The sequence below is a fragment of the Orcinus orca genome, chromosome X (genome assembly GCF_937001465.1).
Source record: "Orcinus orca chromosome X, mOrcOrc1.1, whole genome shotgun sequence".
In the NCBI taxonomy this organism is placed as follows: Eukaryota; Metazoa; Chordata; class Mammalia; order Artiodactyla; family Delphinidae; genus Orcinus; species Orcinus orca.
Window position 1 is genome coordinate 94731821 of NC_064580.1, and position 25937 is coordinate 94757757.

The following is a 25937-nucleotide window of genomic DNA, read 5'->3' on the forward strand; positions in this document are numbered from 1 at the left end:
TACATGCAGCATATCTCCATTGGGAAACACATCACTAGGCTCAGTATGGGCAGAGAAGATGAGAGGAGGGGCCCTAAAACATCACCAGAAGAGGAGACTGTCTAGAGCTGAGGTTCTCCTCTGCTGCTGAGTCTGGAAGGCAGCTGGGTCAAACCACTGTTTGTCGCATATCTTTGAGGAACAAAGACTGCAAAGGGGGTTCAGCCGAAGGGGCAATGTAAATCGATTCCTTTTCCTCGAAACACAATGTCTCCCCCAGGGAGAGCCCTGGGCCTGTTAGAAATCCACCTTGCTCTGGAAAAATGCATTAAAGGGGAAAATGCTCCTTACCTTTTAAACCTGGGAGACCAGATGCTCCTGGGAGCCCAGGAGCTCCACTGAGACCCTGTGAACCCTTCAAAGCAAGACGGGAGTCAGTATTTCTGCCCAGCGCTCAGGGCCTCCCACCCTCTCTTCCCCCTCCCTTCCCTGAGCCACTGCTGGAGAGATGTCCATCGAGTGGTCTGTGGCAGGGGCAAACAGGTGGGGGGCATCCTGCAGAGGGGAAGGTGATGAACAAGGGGGCGGAAATGCGTATTTACGGGTTATAGGGGAGGGATTCGATCTGCAGAGTAATCCTGGTCTTGTCATTCATAACTTCCCAATGCCTATCAAAACTGGTACCTTGGGAAATCAAGGTGTGAATGTTCTAGCAAGTCTCTTAGAAAATACGAAACTTAACAGTCAGGCCAGGCATTTGATCTGCTCTACATACAGTTGGCTATCACTGCCCATGCCAAAGCTCTGGAGCCATTATGCACGAGAACAAGTGTGACCTCACTAACGTGGGGCTAGCTCTCTGCCACAGGTTTCACAAGGAACAGAGTCTTTCTGCCACCAGGTAGTGGGCTGTATGCATACAGGTACTGGAGTCTGAATTTGGTCTAATATTTCCGTGATTTTCACAAGAAAAACTGCCTTCACTGGCTAATGTCCAACACACTATCTGAGTCTGGGAAATGGGCGTGTCAGCTGCCATTGGTACAATTCTTTCCCTGGCATCTGGTATGGTTTTGATTCATTTGAGATGTACCCAGTAAGGACATACGCTACCTACTGCCTTGGGTAGGAGTCCAACTTGGGTCACTCTGGTCACTGGACCACGACCCAGGACACCCCCTGCATTCACCTGGCCTCTTCTGTGTATTGCCATATCTACTCATTCTGAGCCTCTGCTCATGCTGGGACCCCTCCCAGAACGCTGTCCCACTTTGATTCTATCCTTCCTAGTGTGTAAGTAGCAGGTTGAGAATTGTTTATTTTGCAATTGCTTCAGGTGTGTGTGTGTGTGTGTGTGTGTGTGTGTGTGTGTGTGTGTGTGGTATTTTCTCTCCACAAGCTGGATTGACGCTTCTAAAGGACAGGGACTTTGTCTGCAGGGAACACAGGTGTCCTGTGATACAGTTTATTTAGTCCCTTCAATACTACTACTATTATTGCTACTATTTACTCAGAGCCTACCATGTGCCAAATACAACGTAACTGCTTTACACACATCAGCTCACTTAACCCTCACTATGGTCTGAAGAAGGTTTGGAAATTATTCCCATTTTTAACAGATGAGAAAAGCGAGGCTCCGGCAAGTTAAGCGATACGCACAAAATCACAGAGCTAATGAGTGATGGAGCTGAGATTCAAGCCTACGTCTTCTCATTGCTAAGCCTACTCTACCACCCAAACTTTTAAGAACACAGAGAAACTGGTTTTGAGTCTTTGTTGTCTCCACAAGAGGCAACAACTGGCAAAGACCTTTCCGAAACCAAAACATCAAATAGTCTGTACCGAATTCTTCTGCTGTCCCAAACTCAACGTGGGATGCTGGCGGTGGGATGCAGACCAAAAAGCATGCAAGGCGGTTCTTGTTCTCAAGTCCTAACAGTCTCATCGAGGAAATCAGACCCACACAGAACCAACTAGGATAAGTGTAAGCAGTGAGAAGTGTAGGGTGCCAGCAGGGTGGGAGCTCAGGGACTCCTGGAGGGGCGGGTGCCTGGGCTGGGGCCTGAAGGATAGGCGGGTAGTCAGCAATTTTGAGGAGGACGCTCTGCCACGTGGGGGAAGATAGGTGAACAAGGGCCCCGGAAGGAAGAGGGGATGTTTGGGAAAGGGTGAGAAGACCTGGCAGACTCAAGGAGGGGCCTTGTCTGGGGTGAGCTGGGGGAGGGAGCTGGGCAAGAGGGCTGGGAAGTGGGCTGGGATCAGAAAGGTGGGCAATAGGAACACATCCCCCTGCTATGGAGGCGATTCCCTGGTGGGGAGATAGAGAGGTGGGCAGACTCACACTTTCTCCTGGTATTCCTGGGAAACCTGTGATTCCAGGGGACCCCTTCAGGCCGGGTAAGCCCCGTAGTCCTGTGGAGCCAGGGGAGCCTGGTCTCCCACTAAGTCCCTTGATGAGGCTGGGGAAGCCAGGAGCTCCAGGCAAGCCTGGTGGCCCAGGGCTGCCAGCCTCTCCTTTGTCACCTGGGAAAGAGGCAAAAGTCTTGGGGAAAGACTCTAGGCAAGAGAAAGTCTTCTCCCCAAGGTGCACATGCCCTGGGTCACAGGCGGCCAAAGCGCAAGCTTGGGGACAGTTAGCTTAGGGGGAGGAGTGGGGATAAAGGGAGGTGCCTCACTGGGAAAGCCACTCAGTGCCCATCCCCACTGTCTGCCAGGCCCTTCCAGGGATACAGCCGCCCGTGGTTCAAAAACGGAGTTCCACGGTGGCAATGAAAATTGGCAGGCTCACAGTACAGGCCCCCCTCAGGCCCAGGGAAGGCAGCCTCCGTGGATCCCCAGCTGCCACCCATACTGCTGCTCTGGGGGTTCTTGTTCTGTGGGGCCTTTTCTCAGGAAAGAAGTTGAATTTGGTCATAAAAACTGTCTCGGGCATTTCTCCTGTCCATTCCCTGCCCCAGCACCTCTGGGCCCAGGAAATCCGATGGATCCAGGTGAGCCCTGAGAGCCTTTGTCTCCTGTGAAGTGCAGGTTCAGCACTGGAAGTCTGGGGCTGGGTACTCCGACTGGCCCCGGGTCGCCTCTGTCTCCTGCAGGGATGGAGATCATGAGAGCCGTGTGAGCGGGAGCTTAGACACGAGGTCAGGCACGGGCTGACCGCTCATATCAGCTCTTCCCGCCCCACCCCAGGCCCCCTTTCTGGGCTCTTCCACCTTCTTCCCTGCCCCTGTTTCCCAAACTTTGCATTAATGTGCACGCCCTCTCCCTCCTTTGACAAGCTCAAGGTCCACCTGCAACTTTAGACCCTACTCAAAACCCTTCTCTGTTGAGCATCGGGAATGTGTGTCCAGGCCTCTAACGCGCAGTAGTAACTCAGAGTGATTGGGTCTTTTGGTTTAAAAGGACTTCATTCAGAAACCTCAAATATTATTATCTAACACAGGGTTGGTATAAGCCACAGGAATGACAAAGTTGATAAACAAGATGTACCTTGGGAAGCATGGGTGGCAATTCCAGAATTCGATTCCCCAGCTCACCTTTTTCACCAGGGCTACCAGCCTGTCCAGATGGTCCAACTCTTCCCATCGACCCAGGAATTCCCTTTAATCCACTTGCACCAGGAATACCAGGGAGACCTGGAATCCCTGGAAAACCTATCAGTCCGACAGACCCCTTCTCACCTGTTGAGAAACAAGAACTTCTATTATTATCCCTGTTTGACATATAAGAAAATGGAAGCTCAGAGACGTTAATTAACTCACACAGCTAGGAAGTTGCAGAGAAGGGATTCAAACCCAAGTTTCTCTAACCCCAAAGCTCAAGCTCTTAGTCAATACATGTTATGCTACTTCCCTGGAGAGGGACGTTGTACTAAGCACCAGAAAGGAAAGAAGAGGTGGGAACCTCTCTTATGATTTGCCAAGTTAGAGCTCATGTTTGGCACAGGAGGAATAAAAAAAGCCTATGGCCAGGAGGCAGGGAGATGAGCTCTAGCCTGGTGCTGTTGCTAACCAGTTGTGTGACCTTGGACCAGTCACTTTCCCCCCTGCCCAACCTCTGATGTCTAGCAGGACAGTCACAGGAATTGAGAGCTATCAGGCTCTACGGTAGAAGTTGTGCAAATGAGTAACCTTGGTGTGGCTGTTCCTGTCTTGGGCTCCCTGCCCATGCTATTCAGCCCAGTGATCCACCCAGCAGGCAGGGAAGGCGAATCACCTTGGGTGGGGTTCCTCCTTTAGCACTAGCCTTGTCCAACTATCTTGCCAAAAAAGCCCTGCCCACCTCCCTCCCCATTCCCCTCTCCCAGGCAGAGAGGAGGGAGGGGGCGAGCTGGGCAGCATGGCAGCTCCTTTTTGGCCCCCATTGGTGCCTTCCTGATACCTTCACTTACCCTTCGGACCTGGCAGGCCTGGCAGTCCAGTGGCCCCTGGCAAGCCGGAGTTCCCCAGGAAGCCAATTAGCCCTGGAGTTCCCGGAAGGCCTTTCAGCCCAGGCAGGCCTCTCTTTCCAGCTGATGCAGGGGGACCTATATCGCCTCTTGGACCTTTCTTTCCAGGATGTCCTGAATCAGTACAGGAGAGAACACAGGACAGCTGTCAAGTGAGACTGTCCAGACCTGGGCCACTGCCCATTCCCATGGCTTCTGGTTGGTTGGTTTGTTGGCGTTTATAAACTGCCCTTTAACAATGGCTTAGGCAGGCTGCTAACAGGCAGAGTTCTTAGCTGGCTGAAGCATTAGCACCTACCACCCAGGGCGCCCTGCCAATGGCGACTTCTTTCAACATGGCACTGTAGATGGTGGGGGCGGGGAGGGGGGAGCAAACCCCTTCTGATGATAACTCTCCCCCCTTCATGAATGTGGTTCACACTTTAGCCTCTGAATGGAGCTCTGGGAAGCCAGGGTGGCAACTGGACTCTAGTTTCCTGGTACTTCCAGTTTGAATCACTCCACAATGGCTGTTTCCTGAGCCAATTGGTGAAGTAGAGGTTAAAGCCAAGCCATTGTTTCAGCCTCCCAGGGAGCCCTGGATACAGGGCTGCCCTTTTAATCCCTCATGCAAGCAGTTAAGTCAGCCAGTTCCTTGGCATTAGGGTTGAAAGACCCCCTAGTGCCAAGTACTGTAGAAATCCCCAAGGCCCATCTGGTATCCTAGGTATTCTGAAACTTCTTTCACCAGGCTTTAAGTTGCTCAATGGGATTAAGCTCCTGAGCTGCTGCCAAAGTGGAATGTTCAGGTACAAAGCAAGGAAATTAAAAAACCAAAGGATTAAATGAGTGACGACAGAGGTATTTGGGCCCCCAAGGACCTAAATGAATGGCTGACTTGGCCTTCTATGGATTGAAAAGCATCAAGTAGCTGCGAGCCCCAGGATTCTAAGGGGAGGCTGTGAAGGGGATTCCACAACAAGGGAAGGAAATTCAATGGGGGCCAACCCCACAGCATGAGTTCAGGGACCCCTGGCCTTGCCAGGTTATAGTGTATAGTAAGATAATTCCCCAAGAGGCCAAGCTAGTGGGAGTGTTAGTCTGTGAGCTTGTGTGCTGTTTTCTCACCTGGACAGCCTATGTGAAGACCCCAGAAACACAGAAGGACAAAGGGGATAAAAAAGATATTAGTGGCTCTGTAAAAACTCAACTTCAGTCACGTGGCTGGGAGTCGGGGCGGACGGCAGGGTGAAGAGGGGGGTGTGAGAAAAAGGCAAGCTGCAGACGGTAGGCTGGAACCAGGGGGCGTCAGGCCCCGCTGTGGAGTGAAAGACACTCTGGCCCTGGGTCCTCAGAGGCCTGCTGGCCCGAGAGGCAGGCTGCCAGCACGGTGGTCACCCTCTCCGCCTGAGCTCCTCGCCCGGCCCCAGTGAGGGCGGTGGAGAGGGGCGAGGCCCACCTGCACAAGGAGGGCAGGAAGGCAGGAGGGAGGCTGAAGCCTGAAAAGGGGGACGGAGGCCATGGGGGAGGGGCGGGGAATGAGCATACTGTGGGGTCACATTTTGGAGGCTAAACTGCAGCGATCGGTTTGGCTTGGCACTGCGAGGGCGACTTGAGAGGTTAGGAAAGTCAGTCTCCTTGTCAACTCTGACCCTGTCACACTGCTGCTACTGCCCCTCAGGGCACCGGGTTGCGGTGGGGGTGGGAGTGGGGCGGAGGGGAGAGCTTAGCTTAAGTCTGTCAAGATGGGGCTCCTCCTCCGAAGGACCTACCTGAAGTGCCTGGAAAGCCTGGTGCTCCTGGGAGCCCGGGTTTGCCCTTGATGCCGAATAGACCATCAGATCCCCGGGGGCCTGGCTGTCCTGTGCGGCCTGGTATTCCAGGGCTGCCCCGATCACCTTTGGGGCCCAGCAAGCCCGACTTCCCAAGCAAACCTAAGGAAAGGAAGGGCCAGACAATTACAGCCTGGACTGAGAGCAGGGACCGATTAGCAAACCAACTTCCAGCGGAAGAGCCTGCCCAGGATGTACCCCACGGGCCACTGTCTTGTCAGCTCAAGCCTTGTGGCTAATCACAGGCTCTGCAAGAAATCTGACTATGGATTATAGATACTTCTGGAATTACTAAGACAGGAGAATGGACGCAGGTGATTTAAGAAAAAGTTCCACAAAGGGAAGGACAGAACACAATGACTTTTCATTTCAAGCCCCTAATTAATCCATCACCCCAGAGTCACGCAGGTATTCATGCAAGTATAGCAGTTACTGAAAGGTTTTCTGTAGACTGTCAGATAAGTGGGGCAAAGAGAGTCACCCTTGGGTCCTGTAAGGCCAGAGTCTCCAGGAAATCCTCTGTCTCCTGGCAGTCCCTGTAGGCCTTGCTTCCCAGGAGCACCATTTTCAGCACCAATGATGTCACCAGGGGCTCCCTTGGGACCTGGGAAGCCGGGACTGCCAACTTTCCCAGGCAAGCCATCTTTTCCAGGGAGCCCAGGAAACCCAGGCAAGCCCTTCTCTCCACGAGGTCCAGGAAATCCTAAGTGTAAAGAGGCAAAAATAAAAGGCCATGGAGGTTTAGAAGTGATAGGTTTGGGGAGAGGACTCTGACACAGGTTTTTTCCCTACTACAAAAGCTAACATATTAGTAATGTGTGTCGCTTCCCTTAAAGGTCAGGAGTCTCTGGTCCTGGGAAGACTTGCCCAGTGGCAGGCACTGCCCTGTGTGCCCTGGAGGAGGTTCTAGCTCAGCGGGCAGAGCTCAGCAACCCGCTCCTGGGGAGCCTACAGTGGCCAAAGAGCACAGGTTACGCCCGGGACCTCCTGTCAAAGGCCTGGTCTCTTCTGGAGTCGTCTAACTCCTGCCAAGTCACGCCTCCCTCTTTCTGGGTGGCAGACGGATCTGTAGCACTGATAAGCCCGAGGGAACGTGGCCTCAGATGAGCCCCAGGCTGCAGAGCAGGCGTGGTTCTCAAACTGAGCGTGCATCAGAGTCTCCTGGGGCAGGGGTGCTTGGGAAAAGCCAGATTGCGGGGCCCACCCGCAGAGCTTCTGATCAGTAACTCTGCCAAGGGGCCAAGGCACTGCGTTACTACCAAGTTTCCAGGTGATGCTGACGCTTCTGGCCGAGGGAACAGTTTGAGAACCACTGGTGCAGTGCAGAACAATGAAGCTCAGGTTGGAATGACAGGGTGTGAGCGAAGTCTTTGAAATACGACAACTTCCCTCTCACTCATCTGAATCGCCTTCTCTGATCTTTAAGGAGTTGATCCAGGAAACTGCCATAGAACTTGCAGTCGGATCATGTGGCAGAGTCCTGGCTCTATCACTAGTGACCTTGTGATCTCAGGTGAGTCACCTTCCATAGGAGCCTCAGTTTCCTCCTCAAATGGCCGTTACTGCTCTGAGATGCTGGCATTCTATAGCTCTAAGCTCTCTTGCCTGAGTATGAAATCAAAACCGTCCCACTTACACCAGAGCACAAACCTAACTTCCTATAGTGGGTGGATGGCTACCACAATCCGAACACACACTCACACAAAAGGAGAAGCAGGTGAGGAGAAGCTCCTTTTCTTACCTGGCATTTCGGGGAGGTGAACCAATCCTGGACTTCCGGGCTCCCCTTTATTTCCATGCAATCCAGGCTGGCCTGGAGTCCCAGGGAGGCCACGGGCCCCGTTAGGGCCTGAAAACCCAAATATGAGTGGTAAGGGGAAAGGAAAGTCGGTGTGGCTAGCTATGATTTGTGACGTCCAGTCAAGAATCCTAGTCTTGGGAATTCCCTGGTGGTCCAGTGGTTAGGACTCCGTGCTTTCACTGCCGAGGGCATGGGTTCGATCCCTGGTTGGGGAACTAAGATCCCACAAGCTGCACGGTGCAGCCGAAAAACAAAAAAAATTCTAAGCTCTTGGAGAATCTCTCTTATTCTCACCTCCCCACACGGCCCTCTCTAGCAGCCATTCTATTTCCTCAATCCTCAAGGCCGCCCGTTCAGAAGGAATGTGGATCCCCAAATGCTACCAGGCTATCCTCAGCTTCCTTTGGTGCATGGCCCTTACAAGTGTGCTCAGTGGCTTTTTCTGGCCTCATTCCATACCTGGGAATCCGGGAGCTCCTGGAAATCCTGATGGACCGTATGGCCCAGGAATAATACAAGGCAAGGTGATACCTGTAAATGGTAACATGTGAGCAGGTGGTGAACCCCCTGAGTTCCCCCTAGCATGCGCCTTTACTCCCATTCCATCGAATGGAACAGCTAAGTTATTCTTCCCACCCAGAAGCTGGGAGCCCATGCAGAAAAATCGTAGCATCAGAAGCTCTCGGGAGTTACTCCTAGTGCAATTTCTCACAGATACGAATGCCCCTAGTGTCCAAGTCAGGACATCTCATTCTAACAAAGTTTCCTGTTGTGTAGGAAGAGCAGCAAACGGCAGTTGCCTATTCACCCTGCCTTCAGATGGAGCCCCTCCCTGGGATGCGTGCTTGGTGTTAGTTATTATTATGTCCACATCACTAGATTGGAGTGTTTGAAGCCAACACCTCTCAAGTTCAGATGACTGCTCTTTTCTTGGAATGAGGCTTTTCCCAAACCACTGGGTTCTTTTGACACGTGTTATTTGAGATCTACTGAAACCTATTGATTGTCCTTGGTCAGATGGACCCATATGTCTGTACCAGGTAAACACTGAAGGCCACTCTCTTGGCCATGGCAGACAGTGACCCTTCCCTCAGCTCCTCATTTGAAACTGTCAACTCTGCTACTCAGGGAGAAGGGGTAGTCAATTTCACTATTCAAGACATTGAAATTGACCTGCGGAGCCCCTCCCCTGGCAAATTCTTCCTTGCTCACTCAGAGTACAAATAAAGAGTCTGTAAGATCACAGCGGGGAGGTTTAATAAGATACCAGTGACCAAATTGTTAGTTGGCTCCTTCAAATGCCATTTATAAACAACTGCTAATTAAAATCAGTCTTGCCTATTCATTAAAACAACCCCCTGAGATCTACTTTAAGCCAGAGTCCACAGTTCTAATAAACTGCTATAGCTTTTGCCTGTACGTAAAATAAATCACAAATTGCATCTCTTAAAGATATGTATACAACCTATGATTCAGACTGCTTACTGAACTGGCTAGCATTCCTCCTCCAGTCCCGCTTCCATTTTCCAACTTCAAGGCCTGATGGCATTTTAGCCCACCTGTTCTAGTCCTAAATCAAAATTGGGAATTGAACAGTATAATGTATTGGTTAAGAGGTTGGGCTCTGAAGCCAGACGGAGCTGAGCTCGTATCGTAGTTCTGCTACTAACTAGTTGTATGAGCAAGATACTCAACCTCTCTGAGCCTCATGTGTAAAATTGGAGCTACTTACGTCATATGGTGCTTGTGAGGATTATATGGAATAGTGTTAACAGCACTTAGCACAGCGCCTGGCACCCTGGGATGTGCTCAGTGAATACCAGTGTTTTAGTATCTTACTTAAGGAGGAGTATTCAGAACAGCCCCCGCAAGGCCATCCCCTGCATTCTACCTCAGTCAGGTTAGTGACACTACTGTGTAGCCTGGGCAGCAACTCTCTGCCTTCTAGACCTCAGGCTCCTACAGTTATATTTTCACAGGTGGGAAGATGGCCACAAGCCTGATCTTCCTCCATAGGTAGTCATACCCATCTCCATCCTGCCAGATGTTGAAATGATGGAGCTATTTTGGAGGGCTATTACCCTACTGCGGAAACATGCTTTATGATGGATGAGATGCTATATGGGGAGAGGGCTGCCAGTCCTGTGCTCGGCTTTGGACTAGGCTGAAGAACTGCCTCGCCAAATGGTATCATGAGAGGGACCCTGCAGAAAACCCTCCTGCCCCAACTATTTCAGTAGCTGATTGACTCTAATGGGTCAAACATTGTAGTTCCATTGCTTTATGTCTTAAAAAACAAACTGGATAAAATACAAATCTCTCTGGGCCAGGTCCAAACATGAAGCCATCCATCTTCAATTTATCATATGTGTTTCATAGATTCTTTTCACCTGTGATAGCCAGAGCAAAACAAAATCTTTAGAAGATGGGGCCAAGGACAGGCATCTGGAAAGGTTCCAGGGCAGGAAAAATACTTAGAAAAGGGAAGATGAGTAGAACCCAGAGGAAATCAAGGACATACTTCCCTTTGCCTCGGACCAGTCCTGTACAACACACCACATTTGTGTATTGCAAGCAGAGGGTCAAAATGGTGAGAAGGTAAGGACTTCAAGTCATACTGCTACCTGACTCTTTTACTTTACATTCCTGTCTTTTATTTTACATCCCTGAATTCCGAGCCTTCTCCCCAACAAAGCAGAAACCAGCTCTACCCTTGTTCTGTTTTATAAGTGCAACAAATGACCTAGTTATTCAGAATTTTCCCCATTAATGACAAAATTCATCTTCAGAATAAAAAAGCACCTCTGGTTATCAAGTTTCTAATATCTCAGTTGATTCTGGTTCCAATGAATAAATATCAGACATGTGTGGCTCCTTCCAGGTACCTCCCAAGGCAAGTCATGGCCTCAGTTAAGTTCATAAGTGAAGATGCTCAAGGAAGAGATCAGCCAAGCCATCAACATGCACAGTGAAGGAGCCAGCCCCTCACACAGACTGCATGCCCACTTCCTCTGTCCTCCCTCCCAGGAGAGGCGTGCTAAGGAGACTTTGCAGCGGTGTCAGCGTGAGTCTTTGCACCCCAGCCTTAGGATCACCCCTCCCCAGCCCGGGCCTCCAGTGTGGTACTCAGACCATTGTGAGTGTCTGAGATTAAGTGAGCAAAAAGGAAGGGGTGGGGTTGCCATCATTGGTGTTTGAGAACCTCTAGACCTAACTACCTCTCACCTCCCTCTGTGTCTAAGTCTCCTTGCCCAACCTTCTCCCTGCAGCAGCAGTCACCTAGACCAAACAAGTAAAGAAGAAAATTAAACCGGGACAGAAGTTCCTTGAGGCCCAAGGGAAGTCTCGTCTGTAGCCCACCGATCAAATTCCCTGTCTGGACTGAGTCGAGAAAGCTGGCATCCACACAGGATCAAGGACACAGTAGCCGCTGCAGTGATAACCAGGGTGATTGATTACTAGGAGCATCTGGATCAGAGCCTCTTTGGAAACAGCCAGTTGTCTCCTTGCCCAGGATTTGTAATAATTCACACTATTAGGTTGAAAGGCTTCTGATTACTTCATTCCCTTTCCTGGCAACGTAGCTGTCCTAGCCTGAGCCACGACCAGTTGGAGTGAGTACATTTAGGAACAACATCTTCATCTTTCATGGCAACAGTAATGGCCATAATGCAAATGTTTAGGGCCCACAAGTTAAGTGTTTTTACAATTGTGTGGAAACAAAGCTAGGTTTGAGGAGTTATATTTGGTGGCTGTAGAGAGAAAAAGAAAGCTAACGCTCTTAATTGAAGTAAGTTTTTGGAAAGTCTTGGTATTGCAACAAGAACATTTTCTGCATAAGGCATCTCCCAGGCTATAGCTTTCTAGATCACTAGTTTCCTGAGAACTTTCTGGGTCCAGGGATAGTGAAGTTTGGGACAGAAATGTTCCTGTGGGCTTCCTTCTGTTTCCAAGCAGTTGGAATGTTGATAATATCCAGATTTGAGCATATCTAAGTTTATAGGCACCATGTTAATATAACTCAGTTTAAAACCTAGTTGCCTGCAAAATGGGTTGAACTAGAACGAAGACCCAATTGGCGGAGGGGCGGTGGAATGACCATGAATAATGTCTCTGGGAACAAAGCTGGAAGCAAAGCTATAGCTGACACCAGGACTTCCAAAAGGCCGAATGGTTTTGTTTGACACAATTCCTCACAGCCTTAACGGGGATACTGACTTGGACTGAAATACTGACTTGGGTTTAAGAATCCTGAATCATCCATTTTTAACTTGTACTGTAATCCTTATTAGACCAATTCACAAAAGTACATTTTAAATAAATTTTTACAAGACCTGGTATCTGTCTTCTTTTTTTGTAATTCTTCAAGGTGACGAGGTGGAAAGAGGAGAAATAGGTCTAAGAAAAAGCTCCTTGGTTATGGAAAAGGCCCTTTCCTCTGTAAATGTATATTAGTCTCCTGTGGAACACTGCACTATACTAGGCAGGTTGAGAAACACTAAAAAGGATTACTCACCTTCCTTAGTATCCAGAGGCTTACAATGCATTTGGAAAAAGTAAAAGCATTAATGGAAGGAAATATATAATCTAACTGGCAAAGACATACTATAGGGGTCATGGGAAAGCTTAGTGGAAGAATTAGGGCCTATATCGAAGCCTGAAAGTTGGATGGGATGTGAGTACATAGAGAAAAGGAGGAGTATTCAAGAAAAAGGCAACATGGGCAAAATCTTGGAGTTAGAAATGAATATATTGTTTATGGGGACAGTGAAAGATACAGTTGTCTTAGTGTTTTGTTTTGTTTTAATCATGAAGAGTATGAGATAAAGTCAGGTTAGAAAGGTTGGTTGTGTCCATGTTTGGAGACTTCTGAATTCTAGACTGAGGAGTTTCAACATTATCCTCTATTTAGTAGAGAACATTTGTGGCTTTGGACTAGGGGAGTAACATGATGCAATCAGCTCTTTACAGATTATTAAATTGGCAGCAGTGTTCATAGTGGAATTGAGTGGGGAAAGTCTAGAGGTAGGAAATGAAAAACTACTTAGGAAGTTGTCATTCTTCCATCCATCCATCCATCTATTCATCCATCCATCCATCTATCTATTCATCCATCCATCCATCTATTCCAACAAGCATATAGGTGTTAGCTAGGCATGAGATAATGAGCTTAATACCAAGAAGAAGAAGGGACAAAGATAAGAGGCATTGCAAATGAAGAATATGAGATGAATTTCAAGTTTTCAAACTTCAGACGACTACAGGAAGTGTGGTACCACTCATGGGAACATAGAAGTTGTGGAAACGTAGAAGTTAGGATGAAGAACTGTTCTAGCTGTATGCAAGAAGGCAAGTTAACAGCATAGTACCTTGATCTATAAGCAGGGCTGTCACTCATTATAATTACTAAAATTCAAGTAGAAAGAGAAGTTATATAAATGGGAGGGATTTAAGGTATGAAATGGAGATCAGACTAGATAGAACTAGGGTCTCTTCTCAATCTGAGATCTCATGAATTAAGGAAAGGTTCTTCCCTACTGATGATATTACCATACAACTTAGAGGATACCTTTCTTGTCCAATTTCCACTCATTACTTCCATGGCACTTGTAATAAATGGTCATCCAGCTTCTGCTTGAAATCTTCCAGGGATTATGAGCTCATAACCTCCCAAGGCCATTCTGTTATACTTTCAGACTGCTCTGTTAGGAAGTTTTTCACTTAGTAGGGCTGAAATCTATATTGTTCTGTGTAACTGTACCACAGTATGATCCTTTTTCCACATGAAAACCCTCAAGAGGATTGAAAGTAGTGATTCCAGTTGGCCTTCTTATGACACATTTCACGCATCTGGGTCATATCTACCCTCAAGGAGTCAGTTTTCCAAGCCCAAAGCCATCTGATTCCCTGACTCACCTGGAATCCCAGGGGGGCCTGGTTGCCCTGGGAATCCATCTACTCCTTTATCTCCAGGAAGCCCACGAGGTCCAGAAGATCCTGGTAGCCCAATTCCTGGGGGGCCAATTGGACCAGTGCGGCCTTTTTCACCAGGAAGTCCTGGTAACCCCTTTTCACCTGGGAAGCCCTGTCCACCATCACCCTAGACAACACATAGGAAAGGATGAATCATTACTTAAGAGACTTATCTGGAGAGCCCTCTGACCATAGGAAAGAAACACCTAACCAGTATGAGCAGGCCTTTATTTTTTGGTTAAAATTCTCTGTCACTCTAGTTTTTCAATCAATTCTTCTGAGTCGAGTTAATGGGAATGAAGCTTGTCAACCCTGAGTGATCTGATAATGCAAAAGGTTCTAGATTGGTGTGGGTGAGGGGAAAGGACAACTCTGGTGGGGGGGGGTGGTCATAGAAAGCAGCTGGATTGCTTGCAATGGAAAGCTCCTCAGAAGCTGAAACATTTTAAGTGATGTGGTCAGTTGTCACTAGCGTTTATCAAGTGAGCCAATGACCCATTCTGAGAAAAAGATTCCTATTTTACAGAAAGGAAAAGCACAGAGACAAAAGTGTCAGTGGCAGAGGCAGGAAGTAGGCATCAGCTACTCCCCACCCGCCCACCTGCCAAGTCAGGTGTGAGGATTTACAGCACTATTTACCCAGGAACAATCGACTTACCTGAAAGCCCGGCAGGCCTGGTAAACCTGGTACTCCGTCCTTGCCTGGGGCTCCTGTCTCACCAGGGAGCCCCTGGAGACCAGGATCACCCTGATCTCCTGGCATCCCTGATCCTGTACTGAGAGTCGCTTCCCCTTTCTTTCCTTTGGGGCCTTCCAGACCTCGAGGCCCAAATACACCCTGACAAAAAGACAGAAGGGAATGATGAGGAGACGCAGACTTCATAGGATTCTGGCACCTCGCATAGGTCTGACCTAAAACAGGTCCGTGGGTACATTATGGCACAGTTCTGGACACTGGATTATGTCGTCATCTTGGATTATAATTGCCCATTTATTTCCTTACCCTTTCTAAATTTTGAAATCTTTGAGGATGGGAACCTTGTGTTCAGGGCCTGGCACAGTTCTAGGCAAATGTAAATAATTTTGTGGAAGGAAGGGAGGGAGGAAGGGAGGGAACATAGGTAGGTTAAAGCAGAAAGGGACTTTCAAGATACCTAGATAGACTTCTTCATATTATGGATCAAAACCTTGAAGGTCTGCTTCATCCCCATCTTTCTTTTATGTGTTTTAGGAAAGTGATTGGTGAGGAGTGAGGGGCATTTAAAAGCTCCCACTTGCTCCCTCAGGGCCAAAGTTTGGTAAGACTTACTGGATCCCCTGATGGGCCCTGTGCACCCCCAAAGCCTGGATCTCCTCTTGCTCCTTTCAGGCCCGGAAGGCCCAGGAGACCTGGTGGTCCAGGTAGGCCTGGCCCCCCAGGTGGTCCAATGTTTGGGACACCACCATCACAAGCACAAAAACCAGAGTCCCCTGGAGGAAAAAAAAAGACAACATTAATCTAAGTGGGCCATCTTTCCAAGAAGAAGGAAGACCTGCCAGCGGTAATTCGTGACCTGAACAACTCCATGGAGGAAATCAGAAGGCCTGCAGAGAACAGACTCGAATGAACTAGGTTCACTTTCCATCAAAGTACATCTGTGCTAGTGATTTGGATTTCAGTCTTCTGGGGTGGAGCCCAGCCATCAGTGAGTCTAATGTGCAGCCAGAGTTGAGAACCACTGACCTACACTAACCAACTGAGAGTCCGGAATCCAAGCCACTTGAACATACTATTCACCAGAATGTCTTTCCCCTGTCTTTTGTACACAGAGACAAATGCCAAATAAATTGATGACAGAGATTTCAGCAAAGCATCTTTGAAGAGATAGCAAGGAGTCACTAGCACTATAGCCCAGCCACTTATACCTTCCATGCTTCTGGTCTAGGAAATGAGACTTTGGATCAACAGAGGTGACTCTGAGTTTCCCTAAGATCCTGAAGGGCCTCTTCCTACCTTTAGAAAAGCGATAATCCCTGAAACTCTGAAAGAACAGCCTGTTCTCCAAATAATCATTTCTCGAGTGTGATCCATGACCTCCTGCCTGAGTCACCTGGGATGCTTGCTTATAAGGCAGCTTGCTGGGCCTCACCCCAGGTCCAATCAGTCAGACTCTCAGGCGGCCAGGTCCAAGAATCTAATTGGTAGTAATTTCCCCTAGGTGATTCTCATGTCCAGTGAATCACCTGAGAATCACTATCACTATTCCAGACTTAGAGAGAGAGAGAGAGAGAGAGAGAAAAAAACCTTCTGGTCCCATGGGAATATAGGAGGGGAGGCATCAGAGTTGGCCCTGTTTTTAAGTATGAGAATGGTATCAAGAAGCACACTAGCTCTGCAGTGAGTCAGGGAAGGGCCAAAGTTGACATCCTAGGTCGAGACTTGAAATTTAATATCCTTTGCCCTCAACCATCTTCCCTGGATCTAAAAATTAGAGATGGGGCTTTCAAAAATTTCTGAACTAGCTCCTATACTTACGTAGTGCCATTTTATGATAGGGCAATGAGAAAGGAGAGGAGTGAGTTAAAACCTTTCTGTTTGAGGTCGAGGAGAGCTGTAAATTCCTTGAGAGAACAGGAGAGATCTCAGGTACCTGAAACCCCCAGGTATACCCAAACCTCTCTTCAGCCAGTACTTTCACCTCTTCCTCCACCCTGCCCTGGGCTGGAACTATAATGAAGTGATTTATTTGCACTTTAGCATCTGCCCCTCAGAGTATGAAATGGAGGAATGACCCAAAGACAACAGAAAGATGGAAAGTGCAAGGCAGCCGAAGGCTGGGGCAATCAATCAATCCTTCAGTCAATCTGTGGGGACCGGAGTTGTTTTCCTGGAGCCAGTTGGCTTTTTCAGAGTTCCAGGTCTTGACCTCTCCTTCAGGCTGAAGGTAATCATAAGTGACTTCCTGCCTTGGCCTTGCAAACTGAGAGGGGCTGCAGAATGTGCAGAGTAGCTTCTGCAGGTGGAGGGGGCAGGTAGAGTAGCCTGGGGGCCCCTTTGTCCTGTGTGACCTCAACCGCCAGCCTCAGTCTTAGAGCTCCAAATAGAGCACTTCCAACAGTCGTATAATCACATTCCCACTCAAGATCCAGGATTCGTCCTGTTCAGGTTCCCAAGGCTGTTAGTTTGCTTCTTCCCAGAGGGCCTTCTCCAGGGAGTTTGGGGAACAAAGAAACCTAAGGGGACAAAATCACCTTTGATTCCTTTGAGGCCTGGGTTTCCTTTTGGACCTCGTTCTCCTCGGAGACCAGGCAACCCTGGCTCTGTGCTCTGTAGAGTTCCCGTCTCAAATGCTGGACCTTTAGGGAAAAAAAACATAAAAGATTGGCAACTTACAGGAGCCTGGGCTCATGTGACTCAGCATAGCAGCTCAGTCACCAAGGGTCCTTGAGCCCCAACCACCAGAGCAGAGACACCCTTCCCCCCAAAAATCCAAGACAAGGACCCAAAGTCTGTAGCAAGTCCAAACTCTGTTGGCTCAATTCTCTCTACTACTACTACTTACAGGATGTCTACTATGTTCCAGGCACTGGACTAGACACTGGGGATATGGGAATAACCGAGGCAGCTTCAGCAACTCAGCAGTCCCCATGTCTATCCCAGGAAGTCCTCGTAGGACAAAAGAGGAGATGGGTACAAGCTGCAGTGGTCAGGGGTTGCAGGTTACAAAGAAACATGCAGGGCATATTTCTAGCCTTTTTCTTAGAATCTAGAATCTCATACTCAGGTAGATGACCTAAGGAGAATAAGCCCTGTGGAGGTTTTTAGCAGCCACTTTGAGGATCCAGGCTTGGTTTCCCATTTCTTGGACTCTCAGCCCGCCCCGCTGGAGCCCTGAGGACCAGGGAAAGCTTGAAAGAGCCAATGCTGCTCCTTCAGGAGCTGCAAGACCACAGGCCTAGGGGCCGAGAACAGTGAAGGGGGAAAGGGAATGACTATGCAGTCAGAAGGCATTAGGTAGTGTCTGATCATCGAGATGGCCCTCACTTGCCTATTCCTTGGTGAACACTCTGATCGCTGCGGTCCCTAACCTGTGAGATGCTCCCTCCCTCAAAAATCAGGACTGTTCTGCAATCTGGATCACACCTGGATCTCAAGACCAAAGAGAGAAACACACAACTTACCGGGTAGGCCTGGTAGGCCTGGTAGGCCTGGCAAACCATCTCTGCCAGGGAGGCCAGCTGCCCCAGTTGTGGTGTGGCCGGGGTTTCCTTGGTCCCCCTTCAGGCCTGGAACTCCCTGGAGCCCTAGAGTACCGGGGCCACCTGGAAGGAGAAGCCCACACAAAAATGCTCATCACATCATCCTCCTCTTCAGGGGATTCCAATCAGTGCCGATGTTAGACACTAGCTCCGAGGGAGAATTTGGGAAAGCATTTGCCCTTCTCCTGCAGCTGAGTTAGAAGGGTCCCTAGGAATCAGCTAGCCTAACCTCTTGGGAAATGGAGGCCCAAAGACGTACAGAAACATGGTCAGGGGTGCAGAACTTCTAAGTGGCACCTGAGAGGGAAACCTGGGTCTCCAGCCTCCCATTTCTAGATTTTTTTCCACCTTGGTGCTGAGATCAGCTGTACCTCCTCCAAGGGGCCGTTTTAAAAGCACAGGTATCCTTACAGAGGCCCATCTCCAGAGAATTTAGAAACTGCTGTCTTTAAAAGTAATGTCTGAGGCTTTATATTTGGAACATCACTGCCTCCCAGACGCTGGCATGCCCTTTCTCTGTTTACTACTATAGAGTGACATATGGGCGTGTTCCTCCAATGACTGTGTCAAGGATGTCGTCCACAGGATCCTGGGTTAAGCACAGAGTGAAGGGCTGGGTACAAACTTTCGTCTGGGCTTCTGTTAGCTCCTTCTGGCAAGCATCAACTGGGATGGCACATGAACAGAAGGGTGACAGGGCTCTGGCAGGCCAACCCAGGCCCCCTCATTGATGGTCTGGGATTGCCTATCTAGCTATGGTACATTACTGAGGTCAAAGGAAAGCTGCTTACCCAGGCCCTATTCTCATATACATTGGCCTTGGGCTTGCAGCAGGGAGCCTACTGACTATAGTCTACCTTTCTTTTGACTGTGGCTGGGTATGTACCCAGACCAGAGTATAGAAGGGGATGCTGAGCACCAGAGTGGAGATCTGTGCATGGGGTGGGTTAGTTTGTTTACCTGGTAAAGCTGGTAATCCAGGGGCACCAGGAGGGCCAGGCAGGCCCTGGATGCCTTCATCTCCTTTAAGGCCTGGGAGGCCTGGCATACCGGGGTCTCCAGGATAACCTGGTGTTGCAACAACAACAACAAAAGCAGTAAGCAAACCGAAGGGAGGCCCACAAATGCCACAAAATGCCTCAAAAGAGTTGCAAGGAGATGTCCTCAGGTTAGCAGCACCTTTCTTGCCCTTCACAGGTCTCCCAGATGCTAATGCTCTCATGTGATAATGGGCCTATTTGAGCTAACGCTCTCCTACTGTTCAGTACTGGTCTGGCCAGGGCTTACCTTCCATGGTAAGATCTGATAAGTACTAGGAAGGTTCTTCTACTACTAGTAATCTTTTGTCATGCCTCAAATCTCTGCCATTTGGGTTAAGGTGTCGAAGCCTACTCTTCATGTTATACACAGGTTTCTTGAGCGTGGAACACAGGAAGCCACTGTCAACCATTAACACCTCAGCTTTAATGAGTTTACCAGACAGGGCACAGGCCTGAGAGGATGTGAGAAGGAAGTTAGGAGACCCAGATGGAAGAGGCACTATAGGAGAAGCCTTTGGTCAAGCGAGAAGTAGCTGGAGACACTGACATCTAGATCTCTAGAGAAGGCGAAGGGAAGAGTTGGGCACACACAGTAACTAGAACAAGGAGAGGTGAAGGCAAACTTCCAAAGTGTCACACTATTGAGGGCTGTCCTAACCGAAAGATACTTGCTCCCCTAACCAAAGATACTTTTCCACTTCCTGTGAAACTGTCAAGCTCGAGCATGCATGGGATCACGTACATGAGACCCTGTGTGTCCCACAGTATCAGGCTGAAGTTAGCCTAGCTGGGAGGGTATGAATCCTTCCCTAAGCATCACTAGGAGAACCATTTTTAGCAAATCCAGACCCAGGCCAACGCAAATCCTAGTCTTGGTGGACCCAACACAAACATGGAGTATGGGGCTTGGCTTCTTTGCCTAAGACATTGGAGTTAGATTCATTTCCCAAGTTTAGGATCCACGAGTGGCCCTTGTGGGGATCGGGTTTAGCAGCAATCCAGTGGCTGACAAAGTATCCTCTTAACAATTACAGGGGATATAGAAGTCAACTTCCTATCTTTTTTTTTTCCCACTCCAATCAATGAAAAGTTGCACCTGAGATCACAGCACCATCTGTATCGATGAAAACATCTGGGCCTGGCAGGCCAATGTCACCCTTTTCACCCTGCAAAGATTAAATACATTAAACACAAATATTTCTGTGACCTCATCACATAAGATTTATGTTCCCTCAAAACCATTCCCTGGGACAATGGAAGGTTCCTCCTTCTGTAACCCCTGATTTCCAGGGCCAAACAATCCATAGGTTAATTTCAAAGTCCAATAAATTTAAGATGAAGGTGACACAAGGCAGCCCAGAGGCCTGACACTCAACTGAGAACCTGTCAAGGACAAGGGATCCCAATTTTATCTTGCAACCTGACTCCAAGACAATCTGCTTCTGGGCCTGGGAAACATATCGCAGGAATAGAAAATATGGCTACACCCAAGAGGTGCTAAGGAGGGAACAGAGTTTTAACTTTTTTCGTTGCAGAGCACAGGCTCCGGACGCGCAGGCTCAGCGGCCATGGCTCATGGGCCCAGCCACTCCACGGCATGTGGGATCTTCCCGGACCGGGGCACGAACCTGTGTTCCCTGCATCGGCAGGCGGACTCTCAACCACTGCGCCACCAGGGAAGCCCGAGTTTTAACTTTTATTTCTCACTTTCAGCAGGCTTGGGACTCTGCTACTGTCAGGGCCCTTGTTAGTGGGTGATGTCAGGCAGAGGAAGTCAAAAGAGTCCTAATTCTCTCAAAAGGGAGACTCAGGTACCAGAATCAGACAGAGTGGCATATCCAGGCTTGGGAGGTAGGAGCTGTCTGTCCCAGGTGCAGGCAATAAGGGGATGCATTGCTTGAGAGAATTTAAAAACGATAACAAAACCCAAAAGTTGGCAATTCTAAACAATGTCAATAATAAAATATTTCTCCTTGTAGGGATGGATTTGCTTGTACGCATTTCGTGTGAAAAGGGTGACATCTAAAATGTCAAAATACTAAAAAATACTCTATATTTCATCATATAGGCATTTGCTATGATCTGAATGTTTGTGTGTCCCAAAAATTCATGTTGAAAACCTAATGCCCAAGGTGACGACGATATTAGGAGGTGAGGTCTTTGGGAGGTGATTAGGTCATGAGGGCAGAGCTCCCACCATTGTTAGTGCCCTTATAAAAGAGGCCCAAGAGAGCTAGCCTGCCCCTTCCACCATGTGAGGACACAGCAAGAAGTAGGCAGTTTGCAAGCCGGAGGAGGATCTTCACCAGAACCTAACCATACTGGCCCCCTGATCTCAGACTTCCAGCCTCCAGAACTATGAGAAATAAATTTCTCTTTTCTATAAGCCACCCAGTCTGTGATATTTTGTGATAGCAGCCCAAATGGACTAAACAGCATTTATACTAATTCTTCACCCTTCCATCTCCTCAATCCTGGATTTTCACTTCCTAAAAACATTACCTTAATTCCTGGGAATCCATTAAGCCCGGGGAAACCTGAAGACCCCTTCTTGCCCTGTGACAGAAACATAGTTACAACTGAATTGAATGTCTAAGAGCACAAGAGGGGCTGGTTTTTGGATTAGGCCAGGGCAAATGGCACAGGGATTTTGGCCGGCATTCCAGGATATATATGGATCATACCTGACTCTGGAAGCCGTAAAATGTTCCAGAAGGCAATATGGCGCTTAGGTAGCCAACTTGCATGTTAGGAGGTACAAGGGCCACAAGGCTAGAGACGAATACAAGCAGGCTGGCTTTGCTAGGCCCTGATAACGTGTTAAAGGAGTACTACTTCATCATAGGACTGAACACTGGACACTCATCTTCTTGGGTAAAAACAAAAGAAGTGAGTGGCTGAGATTCTATCAAACAAAGAGAGGCGGACAATTTGAATCGTAAGCAGCGTTTCCCTTTGCATTGATGGTCATGTTAAGTAAAGCAAGAGGGCCTTCTGATTTGGATTTTATACACTGAGGCTTTAATGATATTAACCAAAATACCTGACTCCCTGGAGGGCCTTGGACTCCTTCTAAACCCGTGGGACCCTGTAAAGAGAATAGAGGTACCTTAGAAAGATTAATAGCCCATACTAGACAAAGCAACTAGACTTACATAACAAAGCTCTCCAACTGAGATCAGGATTTAGCAGCTCCTAAAACCAGGTAAGAGAATGTTCCTAGACGTGCCTTAATGACTTCTTTCTAAGCACTAATCCATCAGGCTAAATAGGCACACAGGGAAATTTTAAAGAGCTAAATAAATGGAAACATTTTAAGTACTATGTGGAATTGGGTAGAAGGGCTGGGTGGTATTATACTTAGTCTGCATTAGTTCCAAGTCATGAGATTTTTAAATAGATTGTGGGAGGGCCTCTTGTCTCTCTCCCCCAATTCATTTTTTGTTGGTGATTTTGTGTTTTCAAGACAGGGGAGTAGAGGAAAGTGGAGAAAGAAATGGCAGGGTAATGGATGAACATTGCAGAATGCTCAAAAGACTCTTGACAAACTTCATGACCAAGCTAAAAAGACAATTAATTCTCTGAAGTGTTGCTTCTTTAAGGCTAAGGTTGGCCAATTACTAACAACGTAAGACCTAAGTGCCTGAAGCTAGGAATCAGAGAGGCTAACAGTTATTTCTCCACTTGAAGTGAGATTATTATTGGAAACTGTTGACTCCAAACATTACTCACTATGTTCTAGAACTTCCCAGGTTTCTTTCTGTCCTATAAAAATTGCACTTGGTCCTCTTTCTTCCATTCCTGCAAACTGCCCCTACCCCACCTTCCCTCAGGATAGAATGGAATGAAAGTAAGACATGTCATTCTTTAGCCCAGAAGATAATTATAGTTGAGGACAAGGAGAGTAAACGGGCTGAGGAACCACCTGGTGTAGGGAGTACAGTAAGTCCCCTACATGCGAACGAGTTCCATTCCAAGAGTGCATTTTTAAGTCCAGTTTGTTCGTAAGTCCAACAAAGTTAGCCTAGATACCCAACTAACACAATTGGCTATATAGTACTGTACTGTAATAGGTTTATAATACGTTTACATCTTTGAAAGGTTCACAACTTGAAGGTTCGTATGTAGGGGACTTACTGTACCTCATTCCTTATTCAAAGGAGCCACTAAGTCAAGGGAATGTGGCAGAAGGGAGAGGAAGAGGTCTTAGGGACCTGCCCAAGGGTTGAGAAAGAGAAACAAGAGAAGCTTAGGAGGCCATCAAGTTACATAACAGAGATGCAAACGGAAAACAAAAGGGACCGGGTGACTTGACAGATCCAGGCAAGCAAAATTCCAGGTTCGTACCCTAGGTCCCGGCAAACCAGGGATTCCCTTTTCTCCTTTTTCTCCAGCAATTCCAAAACCCTAAAGGAAAAAGAGACCACAGATTATAACATTCATTTCCTCACAGGTCTCCTGGCTCCATCCAAAGCAAGGTGGTAATTTCCAATCAGCTCCACTGTCCCACTGGGGAAGCTCAACCATGCTGAGCGTCTCGTCACCGCCTGAGAAACACATAGGCCTTGAAGATAATTTGAACCATTCATTAAAGGCTTCTTTTTGGTTCTAGAAGTAATGTCTTCTCCCCAAAAAACTATTACAAGTATTTATGGAAACACGAACTAACAGCATAGAAATAATGACAGATCTAAGCTCATTGATTTTACAGATGCGGAAACTAACACTCAGAAGGGCCAAGCATCTTGCATGGGTTAGAGAGTCAATGAGACAGTCAGGGCGTTAGCTTCCATTCCAGGGCCCTTTCCAAGAGAACAGGCTGCTTCCCACCATCTAGGAGCTTGGGTCAAAGATGACCCACAAATGGAGAATTGTGTTAATCCTTGGGGATCGATGCTAGAGAGAAGAGCTTTTGCCCTTTGGAGACATGATGACTGCAACATCCTCTTCAGTGGGAAGGAGTGTTTCTATCTAGGCATGATCTAGAACCATGCGGGCTTTAGGAACACTCTCAAAGGGACTGCAAGATGGTCACCAACCCCTCTTGTCCTGCTCACAGAAGGTGAGGGCTTGCAGCCACGGACATGACTTGGGGATTCTCTAGGAATAAGCAGAAATCCAAAAAGCAGAGTGAATGAGAGAGCTTCCTCCCCTCTGGGTCCAGGGCAGGCACATTCTGGGCCCCCGAGATACAGAAGAATTCATTACCAGAGTGGATAAAGTCTTTCATGGCAAATGTAATCGAGGTCACTTTGTCGTTACTGTTTAAAATGGGACTTCCTGGAGTACGGATGTTAGCAGATAGCATTTAGGCCTATTATGAGAGTAAAGGAGGCAGTGAAGTTCTCTTAAATGTAAGCTTGTAAAAGACACTAGATGTTATGGCACACCTCCTGTTGTCCTCTTGATGTGACCTGGCTCAGCTAATTGTCAAAGCACTGCTCCAATCCCATTTGTAGTTTTTTTTTCTTCCTCTTTCATACTCAGAGCATTCCCGTGGGTACAGTTGGCTGAATAGCCCTTAGTTCTCTAGGCCCAAGTTTTGACTTTCTTTTGTTTTTAAAACGTGAGTTGTTTTTACTGTTGTTGTTGTTGAGGAGGGCAGTGTACGTCTGTGAAGGGTCCAACTCAAAGCAGCCTTTGGCTCCTACTTGCCTTCCCTCTTTTCTACATCCACAGTTAGGAGTCAAATTGCTCAGACCTCACGCTGAATAGGGTTTCTATTTGAAAGGCCTGTGTGTCAAACTGAATGCAAACTTAGTTCTGCAGTTCAAATTGGAAACCGAGGCATGCTGCCCCCTGGTGGCATGTATCTATTGGCGGCTGAAGTCAAACACTTCACGGAGCCTTCCCTGGCCTGTGCACAGAAGCTACGGCAGCCCACGCTGCCCCAAACTCTTCAAGCACTAAGCCAGGTTCCGGATGAAAGTCTGTGACAGAAGGTCTGTATCACATTCACTTCTGTCTCCTCCAAGGCATGTTACTGTAGCCTGACACATACAAGGTGGTCCAATACACACTTGTTGAATTAAATGGAACAGTGACCAAGGGAAAAAACTGTTCCAAAGTGTGAGGAAAAGAATGTCCAGGTACCATCTCACAGCCTCCACCTATCTTTACCACAGTTGTAAAGACAAGGGGCCCTTGTCCTTCTTCTCCGGAAAACAGAAAGAGCCTCTGGACTCTTGCTTTCTCAGAGAGAGGGTGTGAGAGATTGAGCTACAAGGTGAGCAAAAAAACATATACAAAGTTTAAAAAGGGAAAAAAATGTTAAAAAGCAATTTGTGTGTCGGGGTTAGAGCCAATAAAACATAAATGACTTGGCAAGATATTGGGCTGTAGGCTCAGCTTGTCTCCCAGCACAGGGAGGCCCTGTACGAGGCCCTGCTGAACAAGCTGTTCTAGCAAGATGTCTTGGGCCCCGGCCCCGGCCCAGTCAGTCGCCATCATGAGCTGACCAGCACCCACTGCTCCCTTACCCCTTCTCACCCACGGTCAGGAACACCTCATCAGAGCCTAGCTTAGCTGTTTACAGGCCTGCTCTCTAGGGCCCTGGTCTCCTGGTATTTTGGGTTCATGGGTGTTAGCGGCTCTGCAAAAACTCAACTTCAGTCACGTGGCTGGGAGTCGGGGCGGACAGCAGGGTGAAG

At 48.2% G+C, this 25937-nt stretch overlaps 1 protein-coding gene across 4 annotated transcripts in view; it reads right to left on the reverse strand.

Annotated features, from left to right (window-relative positions):
* COL4A6 (collagen type IV alpha 6 chain) overlaps nt 1-25937 on the reverse strand; it is a 284481-nt gene that overhangs the window by 18824 nt on the left and 239720 nt on the right. For 2 of the 4 annotated variants that reach the window (XM_049704349.1, XM_012537347.3), the window contains 20 exons: nt 23635-23694; nt 22331-22375; nt 21790-21843; nt 20384-20453; nt 19208-19315; nt 18170-18310; nt 17240-17344; nt 15318-15478; nt 14667-14846; nt 13952-14135; nt 11261-11314; nt 8495-8566; nt 7976-8083; nt 6716-6937; nt 6175-6336; nt 4367-4537; nt 3513-3656; nt 2940-3065; nt 2321-2502; nt 331-394 (listed from right to left, as the gene is read on the reverse strand). In XM_049704349.1, coding sequence (XP_049560306.1) covers nt 331-394; nt 2321-2502; nt 2940-3065; nt 3513-3656; nt 4367-4537; nt 6175-6336; nt 6716-6937; nt 7976-8083; nt 8495-8566; nt 11261-11314; nt 13952-14135; nt 14667-14846; nt 15318-15478; nt 17240-17344; nt 18170-18310; nt 19208-19315; nt 20384-20453; nt 21790-21843; nt 22331-22375; nt 23635-23694 — 2413 coding nt within the window. The remainder of the gene's footprint in view (nt 1-330; nt 395-2320; nt 2503-2939; nt 3066-3512; nt 3657-4366; nt 4538-6174; nt 6337-6715; nt 6938-7975; nt 8084-8494; nt 8567-11260; nt 11315-13951; nt 14136-14666; nt 14847-15317; nt 15479-17239; nt 17345-18169; nt 18311-19207; nt 19316-20383; nt 20454-21789; nt 21844-22330; nt 22376-23634; nt 23695-25937) is intronic. The other 2 variants (XM_033408791.2, XM_033408792.2) reach the window with 2 other exon arrangements.